Source organism: Dermacentor andersoni, chromosome 9, assembly GCF_023375885.2.
Source record: "Dermacentor andersoni chromosome 9, qqDerAnde1_hic_scaffold, whole genome shotgun sequence".
NCBI classification, from domain to species: domain Eukaryota; kingdom Metazoa; phylum Arthropoda; class Arachnida; order Ixodida; family Ixodidae; genus Dermacentor; species Dermacentor andersoni.
In genome coordinates this window covers 45,318,521-45,331,920 of record NC_092822.1, presented here as the reverse complement: position 1 = coordinate 45,331,920, position 13,400 = coordinate 45,318,521, and the positions used below count along the sequence as shown (strand labels likewise).

Here is a 13,400-nt window from a genome sequence, read left to right as displayed (position 1 = left end):
ACTGTCAAGTATAAAGAAATAAATGAAATATTAAAAAATATAAATTGAAATACAAGCTTTTGCAAGACCACACAGCAGCCAGGTAAAACTGTAGAGCTAAAATAAAAAGAAAGTAGTGAAATAAGAACACACGATCCCTGGGAACTCAATTTATAGTTTAACAAAAGACTTGTTGCTAGGCTAGGTAGTTTCTGGTATAAAATAAAATGAAAAAAGAGTCCAAAAAAGAGGTACTGACAAGAACAATTGTTAGTGAACACTTGTGGTGTTCAGTCTTGTATGTGTTCTTTCTTTTTGTGCTCTTTTAATTTTACTTTATACCAATTCATAGTGGGGTAAGCAAGCCAACAGATGCCAATCCAAAGCCTGTGCTATCAATCATTCCCGTGGTGGGTGAGTGAGCGAAGCGTCAGTTGTCCCTCCAGCAAGTTCACGGGAAGCTATGACTTACATTGTCGATGCAAAGAAACGCAACACAGTGTGTGTGCTTGTATGTCTGCTCTATGTTAAGCTACTTCTGTGAAAGGGACAATGAAGTGAAATGCCCAGTCAGTTTAGACAGAAAAAGTATTCAGTCAAAACTCTATTTTCTTTAATCTCCCACAAACAGGCCAAATATTGGAAGAGAAAGTGAAGGGAAAAGTTATAAATTTTTTAAATTTCAAGCTGAAACCCCATTGCTTGTACACCAGTGTGATGCGACAGACTGCAAAGTATACTTTTATTATTTGGGTCATCGCGATTCAGTTAAAGGTATTGGAATCTTGCTAGGCTCAGTATTCAGCTCCTTATGAATGCAACACAGTCCATTTTTACCGATAACAAGTTAATTAGGTCTGAACAGACGCAGTCAAAATCCATGCCATCAGGGTAGGATCTTTCAAGGCGGCATCGACACCTGCCTTCCGCTTCTTTTTTTTCTGTTTTTGCCTTTTCTGGCTCACCGAGCTTCTTAAACAATATAAAGGTGGCTTTCTTGATATTGCAGAGGGGTAATTTATTAACAGTCCAAAACATGTTTCTCTTTATTGTCCTTTTAAGCTTCTTAACAAGTTAAACTTGGCCTTTACACTGGATAGTAGCGTCTTTCCCGAACTCTAATCACGAAGAAAAAATGAAAAAAAAAAGAAAAGAGAAAGGGGGCACAAGATGATGCAAATGTGGGACCCAAATCTCGGAAGCAACAGTCACCTATGGCCCCCAATGCATGCCAGGTGGCGCCACGAGGCTTCTCCGGGCTGATAGTATGAACGTACGAGTGCAAAGTTGGTCTAGCCAAGGCTTACCTCAATGAGGGTGCGCATTTCGTTGCCTTTGATGTCGTTAAGCTTGGCCGACAGCATCAGACATGCTCCTGCACACAACTTACGGTTTTGCTTGTGAATCAGCAGCTACGGTGGAAGAGAAAAAAGAATACGGTGAAAAGGGCAGGCAACAGCCACAAACTTGTGAGCACGTGCTTGCATAAGTCAAGCTCTACAATGCGATCGATTAATTACATCACAATTTAAGGCCTGAATTCTGGCTGGTTTTCTGTAGCCCTCGAACTTCAATGTCAGCTTCTGTCACAGACCTACACGAACTGTTTGATAGACATTAGAAAGTATCAGGTATATGGCTATACTTATGCGTGATCTTGCTTAAGCACAGAGCCATAGAATACAGGCATGAATGCATATATATTCCAAAATGTTGACAAATGTAATAAACAAGTCAGGACCATAATTCTGATATTAACATTATATCTCGTTTTAAATGTGCGCCACATTTTCTCAACTCTAAGCACACACATCCCACCTGCATCGGCCGTATAGTTGGTTCAGAATATCCCCCCACCCAGCCCCATTTCTTTTCAACGCTTTAGTGCAAGCAAACGTAAATATCTCTTTTTCTATTCAAACTTCGGTGGCCAGCATTTATGCAAATGCCGTGATGAAGTCTCCTAAAATGTCTGGTATCACAAATGCCCTTGATACAATTGGTGACATTCTGCTACGAAAGGTCAATAGCAGCAGAAGCTTCATATGCAGAATAAAGTTCTACAGTTCATATGACCTGACTGAGTCACTATAAGAAAATGTCATTATGCCTGACGGCACTGTACCTAACTGGGCATAAATATTTAGTGCGCTTAAAGTAACTCTGTATTGTCAAATTGCGAGCATTTATATAGAAAACTCATACTTCCTACGAGCACACAGAAATACTGCTTCATCTGTTTCGAACCGCGCCAACATTTCCTACTTTACGGTTAAATGGTTAAAAAGGCGATATGGCTGCTGAGAGCCAAGAAAACCTTACTCTGGAAACAAGACAAATTTGGTTGAGATTGCCCACTATTATGTATTTCCTAAACAATCATGCATAGAAATATGACATTTGGACCTGAGAGTCCTAATTCTAGATTCAAGAATGTTCACGTTAGCCTGACTGCACTGAGCGTTGGTTCATGACTGAGCTGGTTGGCCTAATTAATGCGAAGATAAGCCACCCTGTTGCTTAAAGAAGCCCAGTGCTTCTCACTTTGCAATGTCAGCAAGCCTTACTTTTCTAGTAACAGCAGAATATAATTAATGCTCATCATCATCATTCTGCTATTCTATGCCCACTGCAGGACAAAGGCCTCTCCCAGCCATTTCCAGTTGCCCTGGTCTTGCATCAGACCATTCCATGCTATGCCAACCAATTTTCCTAATCTCATCACAATACCTGAACCTATACCATCCTTGACAGCCCCTCCCTTCCACTGACACCCATTCTGTAACTCTAACAGACCACCGGTTAGCTGTTCTATGCATTCCCAGGTCTGCTCAACTTCATTTCCTCTTCTTAATCTCGACTAGGACATCAGGCTGATGCTCATAACTGGCCAAGCAGTAACGTTGCACTTGACTTACCTTAAGAATGAGTTTCTCAAAGAATACATAAGCTTGGGCCACTGTCAACAGGTCGACTCCACACTGAAATAAAACAAAATGCAACAGTTAATTACTACAGTTTTCTATACATTCTGCACCACACTAGCACAGTGCCTGAAATAGAACTCCAAGCACAAGCGCAACACTGTTTCCAACTTCATTAATGGCTCATGAACTGGGCAAGTTCAGAGTACATTTATGGTGCAATTGTAAGAAAAAAAAAAAACGCTACAAGTTGGGGGAATGGCAGTGCCACCGTCTTTCACCTGACGGTTTGTGGAACCACATGATCACACCCTGTACAAGTGACTAGAAATTGCGTTTACTTTACTTGTAACCTTCTCACTTTATAACATTGTGTGCAGACAATTCTGTAATACCTTCAACTAAGCTTTCTTCGACAAGTATCGAGGACACTGAACAGCAACTATGTAATATGCTGCACAAATTCTGTTGAGAATTGGTGCTACTTTCTTTCGCGTGCTAGTGGCACAGCTTTGCACACTGCTGAGCTTGCACTGAGTGTAATTACAAACATTGAGTGTAAACCCTGTTGTTCGTCATTTGCCGAAGAGACCATATGACAAATGGCAATATCCTGAATAATTGGCTATTTCTAAACACAGCTTGGAACATCTTCTTATATAACATACAAACTTCACAAAATTTACTGAGAGATCCATGCCTGCTGCAAAAGCCCTGCGGACCTGTGCCCTGTGTAATGACATCGTCACACTGGAAGACTTTCAAGCAAATAAGGCTCGCAATGGTTTGCTTCGAAGGGTGTAAGAAAGGAACCCTGTAAGTGGGACCAATGTTGAGCCAGCATTGGACCTACAATGAACATTGTGGCCCCACACTGGCCCTACTGGCTCTTTTTCTTGTGCAGCTAGAAGTACGGCCCATTCTGATGCCACCAGCAAACGTTCATGAAGCATACCAGTTGGTTATTTTCAGCAATTCATCACGCCTGATTTATTAACTTTCTTTTTTTTAGCTCACACAGATACATTAACAATGCCTTTCCCTTTGACGAATTACAATGGCTGGGAAAGGCTCTGTATATTGTGATTGTTCATACTACCATCTATGTGAGTGCTGCATACAGTATACATGACCATACATGCATGGCTGTACGGCAGTGGTCTCCCCATAAACTTTTTAGGGGTGGACATTTCGCAACATTAGGGGGAGCGAAGGGGGGTAGGGCAGTACACACACAACTAATGCTGTCTCTTTTTTTTTTCTGATACATCCATTTCACCATATTGTATTGTAAATTCACCATTATTGCATTTTGGATGCACTAATGAAACTCGCACGAATCAGCGACGCATCCTACTGCGATCGCCAAACTATGTCAAGACAAAGAAATGCACAGCTTGCCGCTGTCAAAATGCACGAAACACGAACTAGTGTTTTAAATCTGCATCAGCCGATGAGCGCGCTTCCTCTGTCCGCATAGCAGCAGTAATGAATCATGATGCTATATTTTTATTTATATATATATTTTTCATTTTTTGTTCGCTTCTTTTGCACAACGAAATTTCTGCACTGCGAAATATGGCGATATGGCTATTTCAGGCCAGGTCCCTCGTCTTTACAATGGTTTCAGAATGGCGATGTTGCATCAACAGAAAGCTGCACTAGGCGGGTGCTCCACGGTGCGATGGCATCTTCCGACGCCCGATTTTCCACCAGTCCACTAGAAAAAGTATGATTTTTTCAATTTCTACATCACTTTTCTTAGTAATATATCCCCATGTGACAAACAAACGCCCAAAGACCATGAAAAAAAGAAGAATATGAAATTTTGACTGGTCAACTAGAGTTTTCGGCGGCAAACCGGAGCGGTGGGCGGCATTTTCATTGTTGCCCGACGTGGGGAGGACCGTGCTATATGGTTATACTGGCCTATACCAGTTAAACCACTGGCTAACTTAAACTTCAATTTAACACGGAATTGCCTTTTGTAGTGGATGCTGTTTAATACTGCACGTTTGACCATTACCTTCCTGTTTCATTCACAGTAAAGCCAAAGTGTACATCGCTTGCGGCAACGCCACTCAAAACGTGTTGATTGTGCTGCAATGAAATGATAGTAACATCTGTCACCGCCACACTGAAAAGTGCATGTCACCACAGCAATGACAGATGGTATCATCATTCTGTTGCTGCAAAATCAAAATTTTTGTGTGTGTGGCATCGCTGCTCTAAACACGCTCTTCAACTTCAAAGGACAGGCAAGTGATGCTAGCAAACGTATTAAAATTAACCTCAGTGCGTAATTTGAGCACAAATGAGTGAGTGGTTTAGCTGGTAAAGCCACGTATACCAAGCAATCTTATTTACCCAACACTCAGTATACCTCGCTAGCCGCTTACAGATGTACAAGAATCGTGAACAAGTCTGTATTAATAATAAGAAGCAATTGCATATGAAACAATTAGAAAATGACTTACCTCTCCACAAGCAATTTTGCACATTTCACGCTTTAGACTACAGGATTCCAGGATGGGGAAAAAAAGAGAGAGAGGAGAAAAAAAAACAATACATTAGAAATGTCGCTTGCTGACAGAATCTTGTAGGGTGCCCCCTCACCAGGCCCCACTGCAAACATTGGTTATACATATGCTGGAAGTGGTATGGCGCTCTCTAGAAAGTGTTCTACCACAATAATTTTTCATATTCGTTCACTATTGGAGGAGACAGAAGGAATTAGCTGTCCTGTTACAATGTCGTTAGGAGGTGAGTATCACTGAAAACAGGGACACTCTCTCCCTTAGCCTAGACTGGTGTCCCGCAAGGGGCGTTTTTACCCTGCTTTTTTCCACACCGGAGCCACACTGGAGCCATTATTTACTGACACTGCCTATCTACACCTTACGAGCTACTAATTCTGTCTACTTATGAGGCATGACCTATTTATGAGCCTACCACAGCTAATGGGAAGAAGGGGAACCGAGGGGCCTGGTTTTTCTATAGTCAAAACCACATGAAGCCAACAGACAATGACAAGAAGGAAAACATACACATTACTTGTTTCTTTAATTGAAATATAGAAATGATAAATAAAGAGAAATGAAAAAGGACGAAAATGCCGGTGGTGAAGTGGGATACGATCCATGTTTTCACATTATGCATGCGATGCTCCAGCCAATTGAGCTACCATGGTGCCGTTTTCCTGTGCACTTTTCTTGGGTATCTATGTATGCAAACTAGAGTTATCCCCAAGAGCATTAGCCAGCACTACCACTCACGGCCTTGGCAGTGGATGTAGAAGATCCTTTCTTGTGCAAGGCGTCACATGATACGTGAACTCAGGAGAAGGCTACTGGCCAATAAATCCTCGTATGCTAACTGAAGGCATCAAAGCTGCCGGGGATGAGGCCCTCACTACGTAATTAATGAAAGGGATTCAAGGGACCCAGTAGTTTCTCTGCTTAACTTATGAAAAACCAGACCCCTCAGTTAGCACACATACATGAATAGTCAAGAAAAGTGAACAGGAAAATGGTGCCGTTGGTAGCTCAATTGGTAAGCGCATTGCATGCGCAACGTGAAGACGTGGGTTTGTATCCCGCCTGTGGCTGGATGTATTTTTTGTCTACTCTCGCATCCCTTTATTTGTCTTTTCTATGTTTAAATTAAACTATCAAGTAATTCCCCTTACGCCTTCTTTGTTGTCATTGCCTGTTGACTTCATGTGGCTACAGCAGCTGATATTATATGCCACTATCAGTAGCCCACAACACTACAGCACAATGACTGTAATTCAACACACAAAGTGCATGACTAAAACACTGCACTTATTTTGTCATTGTTGGTGTTGCTGTCACATTACAGCCTTTGTGAGAATCCACATTGTGCGCTGGTATATCAGGACCAAGCCAATCAGCACACCCCCACCTTTGATTACTGCTATGCCCTCTGGGATTAGCTCACTGGGAGTTTTGCATCCTCATCAACAAATACAAGGCCAGCAATGCTGTCACATCAAACTCACCACAATATCATTTTCGGCAAACTTGTCGACTTTAATTTTCACTCCGTAAAAAGCTGCGTTTTTCTTGTCTGTCATAACAGGCTTTCCATGCCAACTGCCAGAGATAGTAGTACATGGCAATTAAAGTGAAATAAGCTAACAAATCGATATATCGAAAGATTCAAAAGCAGTTAAAGAGTGTCTAGTGCCAGGAAATTGCACGGCTACCTGCTTAATAGACTGATGTTGTCATGCCTCCTACACTTGCATATACAGCATCTCACAGTGACGTGCGAATGACCATTTGCTTGATTAGGACATCTTGGTGCGCTAGTTACCCGATTTTCGTTACCGGAACTGACTGCCGACAAACCACACAAATAAGCACGAGCAGGACGAACGTGAAACCAAGACTGCACTCGGACAGAATTGCACTTCTCCTGTCCACTTTTCGTTGTGTGAACAGGACAAGCGCAACATGTCTACGCTGCACTTGAACAGGATCATACATGCTCGTGGGGCAGGTCTACACTGGCTCTTTCCATGTTTACTTGTGTGATTCTTGTTTATTTGTGCGGTCGATTACGTTAGCGATTTAGCTTTTTTATTTTTTTTCGACTGCCATGAACACGGACGGGGACTCGGAAGCCAGCAAAACCCCATGGAAGCTCCACCTCTGTGGTTTGTCCCCGTGTACGCAACTATAGTTGGGTCCACCGTTCATGACAAGACTGAGAGCATCATAAAAGAAAAACTGAATATGAAAGTAATAATAATAATAGTAATTTTTAAAAGACATGTAACGAATGCAGGCATGCATGCTCACCTTCTCAGTTTACTGAGGGTGAGCTGGATGTGTGGGAACTTGCTGCGAAACTTGTCGTTGAGCTCCTTTTTCAGGTCTGACGGCTTCACATAGTCGATAATGGAAGTCTGCAAAAGAGAGGTTGCACACATTTCACAAGGCAAACTTCAGCGAACGAGGCATTTTGCTCCAGACATCGGACGCACACGTACAGCACAACTGAAAATGGGATGGGCTGGTGAGAGTATAATACTTCTTAAAAAGACAGGATAACTAAAAGGCAAAAATTTACGCGCATTCATAATTAAATTTTCACACGATAAATCACAGTGATATTGTACAGCTGACAGGAGATGACCGTGCGGGGAAACAATGTGGCAACAGAGACAAGGAATTTTTTTTTTTTTTTAAAGTTCAGTTTTAATAATGTATGCTATGCAGAAATGGGACTGTAGCGTCATCTTCCACTTTAATGACAAAAAATGGCACACACCGTGTTTCAGCATAACAACTGGCCACTTCTTACTCAGTATTAAAATACATAGTGCTGAAAGTGCCTGTTTGTAGTTGTAGACTCAAACTCATCAGAGCCACAGTGTGTGTCTCTAGCACACAATGGCTACACCCTGTTGGCGATGATGATTCCATAAACTAAGCTGTTTTGAGGTAGGAAAATTCCCCCATACACTGTTGAAGCCAACAAGTGAGAGTGCATTGTAAATAACAACATAAACTTTTATTCACTAATTCGCCATAACAGCAACATCACCATTTCATTCCAGAAAAAAATTCCCAAAAAAAGAAAGAGAAAAACTTTTTGTCTGGCATTGCGACAGAGATGGGACAGTATTTTCGAGCAATTGCTTTTACAGTGGAGCTGTTAGAACCTCGCTGGGTTTCTCTGGACGTCCGCAGCTTCGTCGAGCTTGGGGAGAGAGAAGTGAGAGATAGTGAAAGCAGAGTATAAAAATAGCATCGGGCAGCATAATGACACGGTGAGGGTGGGTGGAGCCTAGCGGGGGAGAAGGAGCGGTGCGGTGGGGACACAGGTGGTATGACATCATTGCTCTCCGATAAAAGCCCACGCACTCGCTTTGGTGAATTTCAAGAAGCTACCAGGTACACGGCGTCAGAGCTAGCATGCATCAGAGGTAAGGTGCAGCAGCACGCATCGGTGCAGCGTCTGGTACACATAGACGCATATGATGTCTCAACAAATCACTTCTGTTACGGCGGGCGTCTCAAATGGCACGCTGTCCCAGCCAAAACTCTCCACAGAGAAAGAGGGCGTGGATTTTTTTGAAGCCCCAACTTCCACCAGCTTCGCTTGCCTCTAGAGTTTGTGATAGCAGAGCCACCCATAATTTTTTGGAGTGTGATCACTTTCACAAGATTTCACGTCACCCAGCATTGATGCGTCAACGTACGTACACTAATGTCACGGTCGGCCGTCACGCAGTGCTGACGGAAGTGATCGTCTCCTCAAAAGTGATCACTCGAGAACACTGCCCTGCATCTGCTCTAGATGACATAGGCAAGCAAGTCACCCAAACTTGGTATTAAAGCGCATCTATCGCAACGCACCACATCTGCACAAAATTTGAGCGGGAATGAGCAAGTGATTGAGAAGAAAGAGTCTTGGCTTTCCTATTTAAGCAACATTTGGCACTGAGGCACAGAAAAAGGTTCGTTCAACGAAAGAAGCATATAACATCAGGCAACTCACAATGTACGAAGGGAAGCTGAGCATGGTACTGTGCTTTCCGGCAATCAGCTCCGGGTTGTCGAGGAGGTCTGGGCTGTATGGCACAGGTGTCCCACAACATGGAAGAAGGCTCACGTCATCCTTGTTGTTCCACTCAAAACCTGCACCGTCAGAAAGATGGGAGTCGGATTACAAACGCACTTTGCACCATCACCAACACGCAACCGCATGATTGGAGTAAGCACATGAGATTGGCACGTTGGCTTGCTGGCTCTCGGCCAGCCAAGACAAGCCATTAGCCGAAACATGCATGCATTTAGAAAGTGCCGTTACAACTTGCGCTTGCCAAGTATTTGAAATTTCTGCAGCCAAAACAAATATATTGAGCTGCAAGCGAACAAAGTATTCACTTCACTGTAATGGGCATTGTCTTGGTGCTTGTAGTTTAGATTATGTTATAGAAGTGCTATTCTTGCTGAAATAAAGCATGACCAAACAAATTACAGAGCTACTTCATTAAAATAGATACCTTGCAATATCAATGAAAATTCTGCATTAAGGTTTGGTTGTACTGTAATATTAAAAGTTCACTGGATCGCACACAGGCTAAAAATTGCCAGACTGCATCTATTATGAACGTGAAAAGCTAGTTTCTCTATGCTTCTTCACACATCTTTTCCTGCACTGATCACCGCCTCAAGGTTGGTGCACCAAGTTTTTGTATCAACATATGTACGCTCAAACTTCTTCGCACCCAAGATTGCTTCAGACTGGAACAACCTTCTCACATGTATTGCCAGCAATCCTGACCACTGCAGATTTGAAACAGCTATCTCCAGTTGCTAAGTTCACATATATTTAATAAGTACATCATTTTGCATGCATGTGTAACCACACCTACCTGTAATGCCCAAGAAATCCCAAGCGATTTATATATATAAAAAGCAAACAAACAAACATCCGGCTAACATGCTCCTCCTCACAAATATATTTTTCTGTTCATGGTGCCACTGCATACCAGTCCCCGTGATGCTAACAGCATGTTCAGAACGTTCATGTACATGCATTTTCCCAGCTGCAATTTTTTTATCACTGAAGCCGGTTAAGCTTGTCAGAAGGGTTCCATCACATTAGGCAATACAGCGTTCATGCGAAGAGGTATGTCGCAATCATGACAGCACAGCCTGTTTTTTAACTAAGCATGCCAGCGGCCATACATATGCAACAATGACAGCTGTTTCCTGTATTCCTGTAGGAGGAACAGCTCGACATTCTATCCTCGCCACAGTGACATGTCCGTCTTGGTGCAGAGGATACGTTATAGACCGATCAGTTTACTGTCCGTTGCCTACAAAGTATTTACTAAGGTAATTGCAAATAGAATCAGGAACACCTTAGACTTCCGTCAACCAAAGGACCAGGCAGGATTCCGTAAAGGCTACTCAACAATAGACCATATTCACGCTATCAATCAGGTGATAGAAAAATGTGCGGTGTATAACCAACCTTTATATATAGCTTTCATTGATTACGAGAAAACGTTTGATTCAGTCGAAACCTCAGCAGTCATGGAGGCATTGCGGAATCAGGGCGTAGACGAGCCGTATGTAAAAATACTGAAAGATATCTATAGCGGCTCCACAGCCACCGTAGTCCTCCATAAAGAAAGCAACAAAATCCCAATAAAGAAAGGCATCAGGCAGGGAGATACGATCTCTCCAATGCTATTCACAGCGTGTTTACAGGAGGTATTCAGAGACCTGGATTGGGAAGAATTGGGGATAAGAGTTAATGGAGAATACCTTAGTAACTTGCGATTCACTGATGATATTGCCTTGCTTAGTAACTCAGGAGACCAACTGCAATGCATGCTCACTGACCTGGAGAGGCAAAGCCGAAGGGTGGCTCTAAAAATTAATCTGCAGAAAACTAAAGTAATGTTTAACAGTCTCGGAAGTGAACAACAATTTACTATAGGTAGCGAGGCATTGGAAGTGGTAAGGGAATACATCTACTTAGGGCAGGTAGTGACGGCGGATCCGGATCATGAGACGGAAATAATCAGAAGAATAAGAATGGGCTGGGGCGCGTTTGGCAGGCATTCTCAGATCATGAACAGCAGGTTGCCATTATCCCTCAAGAGAAAAGTTTATAACAGCTGTGTCTTACCAGTACTCAAAGACGGGGCAGAAACCTGGAGGCTTACGAAAGGGTTCTACTTAAATTGAGGACGACGCAACGAGCTATGGAAAGAAGAATAATAGGTGTAACGTTAAGGGATAAGAAAAGAGCAGATTGGGTGAGGGAACAAACGCGAGTTAATGATATCTTAGTTGAAATCAAGAAAAAGAAATGGGCATGGGCAGGACACGTAATGAGGAGTGATGATAACCGATGGTCATTAAGAGTTACGGAATGGATTCCAATGGAAGGAAAGCGTAGCAGAGGGCGGCAGAAAGTTGGATGGGCGGACGAGATTAAGAAGTTTGCAGGGACAACATGGCCACACTTAGTACATGATCGGCGTAGTTGGAGAAGTATGGGAGAGGCCTTTGCCCTGCAGTGGGCATAACCAGGCTGATGATGATGATGTTGCAGTAGTCTACAAGCAGAAATTAAAAAAAAAGACATTTTGAAAGGGCATTAAGGTCGCTACTTGGACCTGTTGGTGTGCAATCAGATGGTGTAACGTTGTGCATAAAAAGACACGGGCAGAATCAAGGAACGAAAATACACACACAGCGCTGTGTCTGTATCTTCTTTCCTTGCTTCTGTCCATGTCTTTTACGTGCAACGTTGCATGTTCTAATTGAAAGGGCAACTGTAATGAAATACTTCTCTCATACTTCGGCTAAATTGGTTATAAATGACCAGTGTATGCTACTGAAGCGACCTCAGAAAAGTTGCAGGGCTGGTGCGTGTCTAATTTTCTTATTAACAGCCTTTATGTAGCACCTGTGCAGATGAAGCACACACCTCGCAGTTAGCAGATGTGACGCAAATCCCAAACCATGGCCTCCAAGATCTTCAGTGCAACGTGGGTGCTGCCTTATCTTCGAAGCCATACTGAGGCACGCATGCCGATTCTCAACATTCTGGGTCCTCCGTCATTTCTGGCGAGCAATAGCAGCAGCCTTTCTTTTTTTTCAATTTCGGTATCAATCAACCAACCGACCAAATCTTTGTTAAACATAACTAATTATGACGAAAATTATATGCAGACAGGACCCCAGAACTCCACACAGAGTTGTGAGAGAAATACACCTACTGTGAGCACTTTGTGACACATCTACTTGTATTTCAGACGGAAAATTTTGCACAGAGGCTGCTCAATATCTATGCTATCTGAAACTAGGACTTTCACATGATCCAAATTTCACTGCAGTTGGCCTTCAGTACTGTGAACCGAATGGAATCGACGAATGCTCACTTTTCTCCAAGCTGCTGGCACTAGGAGGCGTGGTGGCCGACGTCCCCGTATCGTGAGAAATGCAGCGAGTCACGTACTGTATCAAAAGGAACAGACACAGAGTAGTAAGAACTCAGCAACAACGAATTTGATTTTGCAGTCAGGGATACAAATACCGCGCTCGTCCCCTTTAGTCGCTGTGCACAATTGTGCATGCCAAGAGAGTGCACCAAAAGCAATGGCACTGATGAAAACACCGATATTTAAAATGTGCAACATATACATTGAAACACTTCTGATTGGAGCAGCGCTGCAAGATTAAAAATCTGTGAAGTGTTTTAGTAACACGACTTGGAATGTAAACGGCTTGGTTGTTCACTCTCGGTGCCAATATGTAGACACGCAGTGGGTCCACTTGTTTAATCGCTTTTCATAACGCTTTACATCAGGCAATCAGGCCTGATGTAAAACATGTTTACTCGTGATGTCAGCATGTCATCACGTACTGGGTTCACTTTTTAAATTGTTTTTCACGATGTTTTGCACCAGGCAATCAGGCAGTGTCTGCATAGATGCTT

The 13,400-nt window shown here is 42.8% G+C and overlaps 1 protein-coding gene across 2 annotated transcripts in view; it reads right to left on the bottom strand.

Moving 5' to 3' along the window:
• The window catches only part of LOC126527944 (CDK5 and ABL1 enzyme substrate 2), a 150,154-nt gene that overhangs the window by 14,102 nt on the left and 122,652 nt on the right, over window positions 1-13,400 (bottom strand). For both annotated transcript variants that reach the window (XM_050175781.3, XM_055069044.2), the window contains exons 7-12: window positions 12,844-12,919; window positions 9,435-9,574; window positions 7,730-7,836; window positions 5,381-5,417; window positions 2,898-2,960; window positions 1,287-1,391 (exon numbers count right to left, since the gene is read on the bottom strand). In XM_050175781.3, coding sequence (XP_050031738.2) covers window positions 1,287-1,391; window positions 2,898-2,960; window positions 5,381-5,417; window positions 7,730-7,836; window positions 9,435-9,574; window positions 12,844-12,919 — 528 coding nt within the window. The remainder of the gene's footprint in view (window positions 1-1,286; window positions 1,392-2,897; window positions 2,961-5,380; window positions 5,418-7,729; window positions 7,837-9,434; window positions 9,575-12,843; window positions 12,920-13,400) is intronic.